Source organism: Stegostoma tigrinum, chromosome 33, assembly GCF_030684315.1.
Source record: "Stegostoma tigrinum isolate sSteTig4 chromosome 33, sSteTig4.hap1, whole genome shotgun sequence".
NCBI lineage: Eukaryota > Metazoa > Chordata > Chondrichthyes > Orectolobiformes > Stegostomatidae > Stegostoma > Stegostoma tigrinum.
This window is the reverse complement of record NC_081386.1, coordinates 18,215,172-18,228,803: the sequence shown is the minus strand read 5'-3', so window position 1 is coordinate 18,228,803 and position 13,632 is coordinate 18,215,172. Positions and strand designations below refer to the sequence as shown.

Sequence of the window (13,632 nt, the reverse complement as noted above, 5' to 3'; positions counted from 1 at the left end):
CAACATCCTGGTAATTTTTTTTCTGAGCTTTCTCCAATCCTACCGCAGGGAGACCAGAACCAGTACATAGTACTCCAAAACAGGCCTCACCAATGTCCTGTACAACCTTAGCGTGAGGTTGCAATTCCTATATCTTATGATCTGAGCAATAAAGGCAAACATGCTAAATGCCTTAACCATCCTGTCTGTCACAATTTACAAAGAACTATATATTCTCAACCCCGAGGGGTCTCTGTTCGACAACACTACCCCGGGGCCCGACCATTAAGCGTTTAAGTCCTACCCTTGTTTGTTTTACCAAAATGCAGAACTTCGCATTTGTCCAAATTAAACTCCATCTGGACTCCTCAATGGCATTACCATCACCTGATTTCCCCACTATCAATAGCCCAGTAGGGATCATTGACTATTTAGTGTATTAGTTTAGAATTTAATAGGTTACATCCTACAGTTATCATTAAGTAGTAATCAGAAATCTTGGAAGTATTCAATTTCAGTGACTAAAAATGCATTTAATTTTGTTTCTAGCACTATCCATGGTCGGATTGATCAAGTCAACCAATTGCTTGAATTGGATCATCAGAAAAGAGGCGGGGCTCGGTATACTGCATTAGATAAATGGACCAATCAGCTTAACACGCTCAACCAAGCAGTTGTCAGCAAATTGGCTTGATGCAATTTAGGCTTCTACAGTAACACAATAAGGAAAAAAAAATGCAGTGATGTAAACCTTAAAAACTGAGAATGGCTGATCTGCTGTTGGTTGGCCCTGAAGACTAGCAGAACTATGGCAGAAGTGCATTTTGATCAACTGGTTTGTGTTTTGTTGCTGCATTTGTCCCAAGACACAGCTTTAATCTGAAGAAAACCAAACTGCTACAGGACTTGTGGTTTATCAACAATGTGCCCTCCATCGTAAGGGAAAAGACAGTCCAAGAGCTGTTAGTGTCAAAATTTAAAAACAGACTCTTCACTTTGACATCTAAATATTTTAGCATTAGAAAACCTCTATCTGAAATGTTAAACCAAACCTGCAATAATTTGAAAATGTGTACCAGTTTTTGGAAATACATTCTTTCATGTATGATTTGGCATGATTGCGTCATACTACAAAATGTTTTGTCAACTTCCAAATTATGTGGCCCATGAGTTCTCTGTACCTCCAGTGTAGTAAAACTTCAGACAGGAACCTTCATCTGTGGCACACTCACATTAGGATTGAAGCAGCAAAATAAAATACAGCTCAGAAATTGGAAATGCTGTAATTTTGGAGTGCTTCCATTGTTTTTTTTTTTCCGTTCTTAACAATTCACATAAAAAGCATGCACACTTTCCATCTCTTTGGCCCCAGTAGATCTGCTCCACATACTTTAAAATATAAGGTTTATTAAAACAAAGTGGGAATTCAATTGCCTTATCCAGAAAAATTTCCATTTTTAACTAGTTTCAGTGTAGTATGTCAACTAGCCTAGTACACAGAACTGAAAGCATATCATTTGGTAGTTTATACACTTTCAATGCAAGACATCTGGGTATTGTGCCATAGAACAAGTTCAACCTTTTGCAAGCTTTAATTGGCTGAAGCTATTAAATGCAGTTATTCTTGAGGGTGCTGCCTGTGTGAATAGTCAAAATACAGCACTTTGATCTTGGAATTTAAGTGGCTTTTTTAAAAATATGTCTTATTACTGATGAATCAGAAAAATAAACAGTTATCACAAACTTCCATTCCTCAATATGTTTTTACCCTGAATGTAATGGCCGGACCTTGAATTCTTCTGTTTCCTAGTAAGCACTGTTGCCTATCACCAGGTTAAAGCGTAACTCCCTTAATCAGAATGTGCCCGTTAGTTGGTTGTGTCTTGCATGAAAAATGACTTATTTCAAATTCACATTTGAGGTTTTCATTTTTTTTTCTGAACTTTTCACAGTTCATTGCATGCTTTGACCTACTTAAAGTTTAGAGTCCTTTTCAAAGCAGAAGTTTTAATGTTTATGTTGACCAGTGCTAAGCATGATGTATGCTGCTGTTAATTTTATTTATGCAATTGGCATTCCTGTTCTAAAGATTTGACAAGATAAATGTACATGATTATAAATTTAGACAATTTATATATGATATAGTTAAGTTGCAAATGAATTTATTATACTTAATGTATTTCGGAACATACTTGAGTGAACTTTCTATAAAGACAGCACAGTACTGATCTGCAAACTATCTAAGCATTTCAAATGTAGCACACTACATTTATATTTTGTATTTAAAAGTTTTAATTTATAGTTTGCAACCAAAAAAATGCCCAAGCTGAAAGTTTTTTTTTCAGTCTTTTCAGCAACATTAAAATTTATTATTTTATATTGAATGTTTAGCATTGTATTTATATTCTAGCTCAATAATTTATTTTACACCAAGGGTAGGGGTAGTGGTGTGGTTTGGCCTCAACTGCAAGAAACTGAATTTAATATTTTTCAATTTTTAATTTCTTTAAAAACCTTGACTTTAATTAAAGTGAAGCTACAAAATCGTTTAAACACCTTGTATTTTGCGAATTTTGTTTATTTTTAGGTGAGTGTTGTCACCCATAAACAGAACTTGCAAATACAAAGCAAAAAGTTACAGAATCTGACATCTTTTGAAGGAGAGGTGATGGGCATGCATTAAATAGCTTCCAAACTTGGAAAATATCAGACAACCTATCAATTATTCCAGAAGATTGACTGAAATGTTCAATCCCAACTTCATCTTCCAATGCTGCCATATTTTATCTATAGGATTTAATGGATAAATTTTGAGTGAAAACCTTCAAGACCTATATCAGATGATCTTCCTCCACAACCTGACAGACCAACTGTCATGATTAACCTAGAATTACACAAGTCCAGCCTTACTAATCTTTCTATAGCCTCATCATTTGATAGCCCACCATGTTTGAAAAATGACTGAAAAAAAATGCAGGTTTTCATTATCAGCCTTTTTGGGAAACTTGCAGTGTAAATTTATGGGGTTTTTTTCAACAGCAAGTTTGTCTGAAAAAGGAAAAAAACTTATGAGAGATTCTTGTTGATGCAGCTTCTGATTTTGAGGTAATACTGCAAAGACTTCCTTTTATGCAGTTCAAATGCACCACCAGAAAATAAGGAATTGTCTTATTTTGGTCTTTTAAGTAAATGGCAGTTCTCATCAATAGAAACAAGAATGAATGAAAAATGCAATCTGTTGTCCATAATGATTCTCAGTTTTATCCGTGAGAACTTGTTACAGTTGAATGATAATTCCTGAATTACTTTAGGGAACATTGAGGTCAAGTATTCATAGCTTTCTTAAGAATATGGTACATGCAGTATTACATGTTGCACTTTATAGATAATAATAATAAATCATGGAATCCTTACATGTGGAAGTAGACTATGCAGTCCATTGAGAACCCAGCAACCTGCCATTAAGTGTCCCACACAGAACCCACCCTTTCCCTGTAACCCTGCATTTCCCATGGCTAATCCACCTAGCCAGCACATCCCTGGATGCTGTACATCTCTGGATGTATTTAGCATAGCCATTTCACCTAACGTGCACTTATTTGGACTGCGGTAGCAGACCAAAACTCCCAGACACTAGGAGAACATGCAAAATCCACACAAACACAGTCTCCCAAGGATGGAATTGAACCAGGGTCCCTGGTGCTGTGACTCAGCAGTGCTAACCACAGAGTCTCTGAGCCGCCCTCAAATAGCTTACATGTGATTCAGTTTTGCTGGCACCATTTTGAGCTTGATCATTGCAAATATTCATTGTGACCTGCCACTTTCTAATATATTTTTCTTGCCTTAGCTATATTCAGTTTACAAATTTGTAAATCGAACATCAAACGCATTGGTTACATCAAACACATACTGGAGAGATATCACTAGTATTCTAGCCAATATTTGTCCTTCCCTCAGCATCACAAAAACAGATCATTTGATCGCTACAACATTGCTGTTCTTGAGAGCTTGCTGTGCATATTGGTTATCATGAAGTTGCAAAATGCTTTGGGCTGTTTTATGATTTGAAAGTCGCCGCATTAGGGAATATATTCTATCTTTGCAGATACAGATCTGTGCTGCAATGATTAACGTCAGTTTCTAATCTTCTTAGTCAATGAAGCAAAGGAACATTTCCAGTTCAAGGCTGCAGCCTTGAAAAGGCATATACTTATGTTGACACAATACGGATATTAGTCGGTGATGCTGATGCAACTAAATCAGAAACAGAAGGTTTCAAGGCCTCCTTACAAATAACTCTCCGTTAGGCAAATAGGAACCTTATCTGCCTGATGTAGTCTACCTTTATTTACTTTCTTACCCATGACTCCAGTTTTCTCAATTAATAAGTGGTTGCTATCGTAAATCACAGTAATTCTATTTTTAATATTTTAAGGTATCAATGAAAATTTGTAGCTTAGGTTGTGGATGTAGTTGTTTGTTAGGTCGCCGAGCCAGTTTTCTGTGGTGTGCAGACATTTTGTTATCCTTCTAGGCAACAACATCAGTGCAACCTCTAATCGTAGCGTTGGTGCTCTGCTTCATTCTAGATTTATATGACCGTCTGCTGTGATGGTCTTGTTGGTTTTGGTTTTGTAGTCATGGCAGCAGTTTGTATATGGGATCTATTTCTGTGTGTTTGTTAATGGAACCCACTGTTGAGAACCACCATACACAAACAGAGCTGTATCAAGACACTACTTAAATGAGCCTCTTCAGACTGCAACTCCAGAGAACGGAAGAGGAACACCTGCACAAAATTTTCACTGACAATGGATATCCAAGAAGTTTTGTCCGCAGATGCCTACAAAATAAACAAGTCGGAGGACATGGTGCAACAGAAGACACTAGCAATGCTATCCTACATTAAAAAAAATATAAATGACTACCAGACTCCTAAGACCGCATGAGATCATGATTGTGCACAAAACTACAGCAACACTGCCAAATGTTATCAAAGACTAAAGACCCCATACTGACAGCAAACAAGACCAACGTGAGATACAGAATAGAATGCAGCGAGTGCAATAAACATTGCATTGACAAACATGGAGGAAACGGATGAACAGGATACACGAACAACAGCTGACAGTAAAAAGAAACGACCAATATTCAGTGATAACGGGAACTGCAGATGCTGGAGATTCCAAGATGATAAAATGTGAGGCTGGATGAACACAGCAGGCCAAGCAGCATCTCAGGAGCACAAAAGCTGACGTTTCGGGCCTAGACCCTTCATCAGAGAGGGGGATGGGGTGAGGGTTCTGGAATAAATAGGGAGAGAGGGGGAGGTGGACCGAAGATGGAGAGTAAAGAAGATAGGTGGAGAGAGTGTAGGTGGGGAGGTAGGGAGGGGATAGGTCAGTCCAGGGGAGACGGACAGGTCAAGGAGGTGGGATGAGGTTAGTAGGTAGCTGGGGGTGCGGCTTGGGGTGGGAGGAAGGGATGGGTGAGAGGAAGAACCAGTTAGGGAGGCAGAGACAGGTTGGACTGGTTTTGGGATGCAGTGGGTGGGGGGGAAGAGCTGGGCTAGTTGTGTGGTGCAGTGGGGGGAGGGGATGAACTGGGCTGGTTTAGGGATGCAGTGGGGGAAGGGGAGATTTTGAAACTGGTGAAGTCCACATTGATACCATATGGCTGCAGGGTTCCCAGGCGGAATATGAGTTGCTGTTCCTGCAACCTTCGGGTGGCATCATTGTGGCAGTGCAGGAGGCCCATGATGGACATGTCATCAAGAGAATGGGAGGGGGAGTGGAAATGGTTTGCGACTGGGAGGTGCAGTTGTTTGTTGCGAACTGAGCGGAGGTGTTCTGCAAAGCGGTCCCCAAGCCTCCGCTTGGTTTCCCCAATGTAGAGGAAGCCGCACCGGGTACAGTGGATGCAGTATACCACATTGGCAGATGTGCAGGTGAACCTCTGCTTAATGTGGAATGTCATCTTGGGGCCTGGGATGGGGGTGAGGGAGGAGGTGTGGGGACAAGTGTAGCATTTCCTGCGGTTGCAGGGGAAGGTGCCGGGTGTGGTGGGGTTGGAGGGCAGTGTGGAGCAAACAAGGGAGTCACGGAGAGAGTGGTCTCTCCGGAAAGCAGACAGGGGAGGGGATGGAAAAATGTCTTGGGTGGTGGGGTCGGATTGTAAATGGCGGAAGTGTCGGAGATAATGCGTTGTATCCGGAGGTTGGTAGGGTGGTGTGTGAGAACGAGGGGGATCCTCTTGGGGCGGTTGTGGCGGGGGCGGGGTGTGAGGGATGTGTTGCGGGAAATGCGGGAGACGCGGTCAAGGGCGTTCTCGATCACCGTGGGGGGAAAGTTGCGGTCCTGAAAGAACTTGGACATCTGGGATGTGCGGGAGTGGAATGTCTTATCTTGGGAGCAGATGCGGTTGAGGCGGAGGAATTGGGAATAGGGGATGGAATTTTTGCAGGAGGGTGGGTGGGAGGAGGTGTATTCTAGGTAGCTGTGGGAGTCGGTGGGCTTGAAATGGACATCAGTTACAAGCTGGTTGCCTGAGATGGAGACTGAGAGGTCCAGGAAGGTGAGGGATGTGCTGGAGATGGCCCAGGTGAACTGAAGGTTGGGGTGGAAGGTGTTGGTGAAGTGGATGAACTGTTCGAGCTCCTCTGGGGAGCAAGAAGCGGCGCCGACACAGTCATCAATGTACCGGAGGAAGAGGTGGGGTTTGGGGCCTGTGTAGGTGCGGAAGAGGGACTGTTCCACGTAACCTACAAAGAGGCAGGCATAGCTGGGGCCCATGCGGGTGCCCATGGCCACCCCCTTAGTCTGTAGGAAGTGGGAGGAGTCAAAAGAGAAGTTGTTGAGTGTGAGGACGAGTTCAGCTAGGCGGATGAGAGTGTTGGTGGAGGGGGCCTGGTCGGGCCTGCGGGACAGGAAGAAGCGGAGGGCCTTGAGGCCATCTCCATGCGGAATGCAGGTGTACAGGGACTGGACGTCCATGGTGAATATGAGGTGTTGGGGGCCAGGGAATTGGAAGTCCTGGAGGAGGTGGAGGGCGTGGGTGGTGTCACAGACGTAGGTGGGGAATTCCTGGACCAAAGGGGAGAAAAAGGAGTCCAGATAGGTGGAGATGAGTTCGGTGGGGCAGGAGCAGGCTGAGACGATGGGTCGACCAGGGCAGGCAGGTTTGTGGATTTTGGGAAGGAGATAGAAACGGGCCGTGCGGGGTTGGGGAACAATGAGGTTGGAGGCTGTGGGTGGGAGGTCCCCTGAGGTGATGAGGTCGTGAATGGTGTTGGAGATGATGGTTCGGTGCTCGGGTGTGGGGTCATGATTGAGGAGGCGGTAGGAGGTGGTGTCGGAGAGTTGGCGTCTGGCCTCGGCGATGTAGAGGTCAGTGCGCCATACTACCACTGCGCCACCCTTGTCTGCGGGTTTGATGATGAGGTTGGGGTTGGAGCGGAGGGCTGCCCGTTCTGCGGGGGAGAGGTTGGAGTGGGTGAGAGGGGTGGAGAGGTTGAGGCGGTTAATGTCTCGACGGCAGTTGGAGATGAAGAGGTCGAGGGAGGGTAGGAGGCCTGGGGGTGGTGTCCAGGAGGAGGACTTGTGTTGGAAGCGGGTGAAGGGGTCAGTGGAAGGAGGGGTTGGGTTCCCGGTTGAAGAAGTAGGCATGGAGGCGAAGACGGCGGAAAAACTGCTCTATGTCCGACCGTGACTGGTATTCGTTGATGTGTGGTTGTAGGGGGACAAAGGTGAGCCCCTTGCTAAGGACTGACCGTTCGTCCTCAGTCAGTGGGAGGTCTGGGGGGACGATGAAGAAGTTCTTTAAGGACCGCAACTTTCCCCCCACGGTGATCGAGAACGCCCTTGACCGCGTCTCCCGCATTTCCCGCGACACATCCCTCACACCCCGCCCCTGCCACAACCGCCCCAAGAGGATCCCCCTCGTTCTCACACACCACCCTACCAACCTCCGGATACAACGCATTATCCTCCGACACTTCCGCCATTTACAATCCGACCCCACCACCCAAGACATTTTTCCATCCCCTCCCCTGTCTGCTTTCCGGAGAGACCACTCTCTCCGTGACTCCCTTGTTCGCTCCACACTGCCCTCCAACCCCACCACACCCGGCACCTTCCCCTACAACCGCAGGAAATGCTACACTTGTCCCCACACCTCCGCCCTCACCCCCGTCCCAGGCCCCAAGATGACATTCCACATTAAGCAGAGGTTCACCTGCACATCTGCCAATGTGGTATACTGCATCCACTGTACCCGGTGCGGCTTCCTCTACATTGGGGAAACCAAGCGGAGGCTTGGGGACCGCTTTGCAGAACACCTCCGCTCAGTTCGCAACAAACAACTGCACCTCCCAGTCGCAAACCATTTCCACTCCCCCTCCCATTCTCTTGATGACATGTCCATCATGGGCCTCCTGCACTGCCACAATGATGCCACCCGAAGGTTGCAGGAACAGCAACTCATATTCCGCCTGGGAACCCTGCAGCCATATGGTATCAATGTGGACTTCACCAGTTTCAAAATCTCCCCTTCCCCCACTGCATCCCTAAACCAGCCCAGTTCATCCCCTCCCCCCACTGCACCACACAACCAGCCCAGCTCTTCCCCCCCACCCACTGCATCCCAAAACCAGTCCAACCTGTCTCTGCCTCCCTAACCGGTTCTTCCTCTCACCCATCCCTTCCTCCCACCCCAAGCCGCACCCCCATCTACCTACTAACCTCATCCCACCTCCTTGACCTGTCCGTCTTCCCTGGACTGACCTATCCCCTCCCTACCTCCCCACCTACACTCTCTCCACCTATCTTCTTTACTCTCCATCTTCGGTCCGCCTCCCCCTCTCTCCCTATTTATTCCAGTTCCCTCCCCCCATCCCCCTCTCTGATGAAGGGTCTAGGCCCGAAACGTCAGCTTTTGTGCTCCTGAGATGCTGCTTGGCCTGCTGTGTTCATCCAGCCTCACATTTTATTCTCGACCAATATTCACTTGTCTCAGTACACAAACAATGAGGGCCGTCAGTTTGACTGGGACAAAGTGACCATACTGGGGCAAGCGAACTCTAGACATGCAACGGACTTTCTGGATGCCTGGTTCTCAACACTGGACTCCGTTAACAACACACAGAAATAGACCCCATAGACAGACCGCTGCTAAACTAGAAGCAACAAGACCATCACAGCAGAGGATCATATAAATCCGGAAGGAACAGAACACCACCGCTTCCATTAGAGATCACACTGATGATGATGCCCAGGAGGGTAACAAAATGTCTGCACACCTCAGAACAACCAGCTTGGCGAGCTAACGAACCACTGCATCTATTTTTAATATCACAATATCACAATATCACAAGGCTAAAATCTAACAGTATAAATAGTAAAATAGCAACACTGCACTTCAAGTAATTCTGATTAAATTTCTCCTGACCCACGTCGCCTTTAAAAAAGGCTTTTATCATATTTAATTGGTCTCCTCTTTTAAATGCCATGCTTGTTTCTTTTATTTATATGCACTGATTTTTCACATTTTGTAAGAACATCTGTTAGAAAATTCCCCTAATATTTTGCCACATTTTAGACCAACTTTTTCAGTGCTTTATTCTTTGAGTAGGCTGTAAAATCTGAAATTTTTGAAATTTCTGTAGATAATTTAAGTGGAGAATGTTGCAGTATGCCAGGAGTTATTTATTTTCTTACAAAAACCACTGCATGAGAAAGTTCCGAAGAATTTCTTCAGTATTTTAAACATCATGATATTTGTAACAATCTCCTATTCATGCTTGGTCTTTGGTAGGTTTTGTGGGTACTTTAATTAAATCTGAATATCCATGATCTCTTAATTTTAGGTGATATTTTCTCTAGTTGATATGCTGAAAGCATGACACTCATTAGATTCAAACATTATTTTTAAACCATATTTTTGAAATTTGACAATCAGGTGCAAAAGAAAGAATCATGTGCTTTATGAGCATGTGGTTAGAGATCTAAAAAGACGTAGAAGAACTTGAAGCAAAATGTTACGCTACTGAAGATGGATTTATCTGGTCCCATTGTGAACTGAGACCCCAAAATTTCAGAATCCTGTTATCTGTAAAGGTCTATAACTATGATATTAGTTTGGTGAGTTTAATTTAGTTCACAAAACTATTCCTAAATATTCACATAAAAATTAGTTCATGTCTTCATGTTTATAGTGTGGCAAAGGCTTTATCTGGATCAAGTCCTCTAGTATAACTAACCCAGGATTATTTGATGCAGATAGTGGCAGCTGGAAATGAGAGAAGACTAGGTCTCAAACCTTTTATTATTCAGCATGATAACTTGAGTATCTCCAGCATTCTGTACGGTTGTTTCAAAGTTTTGTGTCTCATATATATTTACACACGCACCAGCGCCCCAACCTCACGTAAATTTTTAGAAACAATTGAGGTGAAGTTAATATCCTGCAGTGTTGCAAAATGGGCAAGGTGACAGCATGTTCTCCACTGTATCCATTTTCTTTTAATTGAAGTCAACGGACCTGGTGTTAAATAGGTTATTAATTTGAAAAGAACATGTTTCAGAGCAAGTCAAGATTAATTTCATAATCCCATGTACTTTGTAATTTCATTTTCTTGGTTACTTGCACATTACTTAAATGTAAAGTAACACCAGCATGATGGCAGCACTATGCAACTGAGTAAACTTAACATTTAACATAAAAACCAATGGCTCACCTTGACCTCAGTGACTAAGATGAGCTTGTTTGCTAAAGCAGTTTTGGGAAAACGTGGTCTCTAAGTTCAAGCAGCATCAGAGGAGCAGGAAAGTTTGACATTTCGGGTCAGGACCAACCCAAAATGTCAAACTTTCCTGCTCCCCTGATGCAGCTTGGCCTGTTGTGTTCATCCAGCTTCACACCGTGTTATCTCAGATACTCCAGCATCGGCAGTTCCTACTATTACTCTAAGCTCAAGCTGCTTTTGACCCAAGTATTTTTTGTCAGCGTAACTAATTACATGAAATTGAAAAGTTTGCAAGTGTCTAATATTCAGGAATGGCAGTTAGTCTCAAAGCTTTCGTTCTCAGTTATGTTGTAGGCTTAGTGCTTTTCTAAGACCCCAATTGATTATGTTGATTTCTATTTACATAAATGCATTTTTATGATCTGGTCTCTGTCCCTAAGATTAGCAGGAAATTTGAGTGTAAGTGAACTTGGAGAGGAGTCTAAAGAAAGCAAAATTGGAGATCTACGAAGTAAAGGGACAAGAGAGTGTATTGTAGTACAGTGATACGATTACCTCTAAACTGAAAGCTCTGGATTCAAGTCCCATTCTGTGACTTAATGGCCAAGGATGGTGCATTTAATATGTAGCCAAATAGATGGCGTATCAACTTGCAAAACCTTCCAACATAAGCCAACGAAGGCATTAAAACTGAAAGAGAGAGATTCCAAGTCAGCCAAATGGTGGGAAAAGAAATTGGAGCCTCTTCCAGTGCCATCCATAGCTCCAGGTTACAACATACAAGTAATTAAAGGTGTTCACGGCAACTTGAAAACCTTGGGAGGCTCAGTGGCCGGGTAGCTGATATGTTCAGATTGGTGTCAGAAACACAGGGTTCAAAGTGTTTTGGTGGTGTCCATTTAGAACCTGTCTCCTTGCCCTGCTCATGATGGAGATTTGTTGTATGTCAGGCAGTATGGACTGTATTTGAGCACAGAACTAATGAAGTGGAAAATGTGGGTTGGTGTCACCCATTTTAAACATTAAAGGTTTAGAAATGGCATAAGCACTAAATGTGAACAATTTCTGATTTAGTGCAAGCACTGCCATTTTAAAACTCCATGTTCAAAACTGCACCCTCTCTTAACTTCACATCGTTGAACGTCATGTTAAGTAGCTTAAAGGACAACAGCCTGCAATCTCACCAATGATATTTGAAGAAACTATCGACTACATTACGATAACTTGTAGGTTTATTTCTTATGGTTTTTCAACAATGCTGTGAGTTTTTGTTGCTCTCTATAGTCCGGTAAAGTTTCAAAAGCGCATGGTGTAGCAATTACAGTAATATTTTTTGGTGACCTAAAATTTTCTGCACAGACTAGTTGCTTCCGGACACATGTAGACTTGTAAACAGTGAGAGTGACTTGAAGAACGAATGGGGACACAGAGATAAGGCTGAACTGTTAGGAGAAACAGCAGGAGGAGACCACAAGAGAAAATAATATATGGCGAGCAGATTCTTGAATAATGGATTGCTAAGAGTGCTGAGATGCCCTCAAAACTCACTTACACATTGGTAGCTAGAGGTATGATGCCAGCAGTCTGTTTCCATCGCAGTATGCCTTCCCACTTCCAATTAGTTCATAATGTCTCCAGCTGTGTGTCATTCTCTCATGCAAGACATAGGGCAATAATATCAGTGAATTTCATGCAATTTGTGTAGGTGATCTGGCTTTTATTATTGAACAGCTAGCCCTATGATTGCAGTTCCAGTCTGGTGAGAGTAACACTATGCCACCACCTCCCTAGCTTAAATTATGCTAGGAAATAATCATATGAAGCGCCTTGCTAATATGTGAAACCAAAGAACTATGTGGGGACCACTAGAAGCACAAAGAAATCATTACAATGAGCTGGTAGAGCAATGTTGGTCCCTAGATTCCACCTAATTAGCACAGATTAAAAACACATTTTAATTCTCACTCTTATTTTTGGAGAAAATCCCTCTTCCAACCAAGAAAGTTTTGTTGAATTTCTGATCAGACAATGATTACGAACATGATTGACAGAAAGTACACCATCAGTGGTCAAACTCTTCATTGATGAATTTTTACAACTGACAGGTAAATCTTATTATTAATCAGTTTTGTCAGCATGATAAGTTTGTTGTTTGTTTAATAATTATACCTGAACTTATTCACTCAATTACAGTCAATTGCAAACTTAAGTTGCTTTTGCACAATGAAATAAATAATGTGTTAAAACCTAATATCGCTTATTTCAAAGGAAATTTACTCAGCGATACCTTTTTACAACAACGGATGTACTGGGTCTCACTTATTCTTCCATAGTTTTCTTACAAAAGTAAAAATAAGGGATGGTTTTGATGTCACGGTTATGGTGTGACAGTTGATGATCTGTAACTGTCATATTGTGATATTCATGTTAGCTCCTGTAATATAAATATGAGAAGTGACGTACATTGTACAGAAGAATTCAATGAACATTTATAACATTTATAACATTTATAACAGTTCCTGGTATTTACATATGTATGCTACAATCACAGATACTTTGTGTCTGAGCTTATGCTAAGAAATTTGGATGTACTGTAGCATATTTCCTTCAGCATATCATGCTACAAGATAACTTAGCTTGCTTAGATGGAAACCAAGACCTTTATACCATTGGCCACGTACCATGATATGGTGATATCATGAGCATGTTGCTGAAAGGTATATTATATATCTTCTGTTGGACATAATACACAAGTCTGGAGTGCATTTCTACCATTTGATGTGTCATCCCTGTTGCAACATTGATAATGCCAGCAAAAACATGGGAATAAAAAGTTTAAAAAAAACTGAAGATCATGTTCTTCTTTTCAACAACAACTGTGGTGGAGTCCCTGGTTGTAAGGCACTTGT

The 13,632-nt window shown here is 42.7% G+C and overlaps 1 protein-coding gene and 1 long non-coding RNA gene across 6 annotated transcripts in view; one reads left to right on the top strand and one right to left on the bottom strand.

Annotated features, from left to right (window-relative positions):
• Positions 1–1,722, top strand: part of cops2 (COP9 signalosome subunit 2) — a 31,637-nt gene extending 29,915 nt beyond the window's left edge. For all 4 annotated transcript variants that reach the window (XM_048562960.2, XM_059639162.1, XM_048562959.2 and 1 more), the window contains one exon: positions 529–1,722. In XM_048562960.2, the coding sequence (XP_048418917.1) occupies positions 529–673 (145 nt within the window). In that variant the 3' untranslated portion in view covers positions 674–1,722. The remainder of the gene's footprint in view (positions 1–528) is intronic.
• LOC125467301 (uncharacterized) overlaps positions 1–13,632 on the bottom strand; it is a 53,776-nt gene that overhangs the window by 26,746 nt on the left and 13,398 nt on the right. Inside the window, exon 3 of one of the 2 annotated variants that reach the window (XR_009442876.1) lies at positions 13,011–13,157. The exons of the other annotated variant lie outside the window; for it this stretch is intronic. This is a non-coding gene — a long non-coding RNA (uncharacterized LOC125467301). The remainder of the gene's footprint in view (positions 1–13,010; positions 13,158–13,632) is intronic. 2 annotated transcript variants of the gene reach the window in all.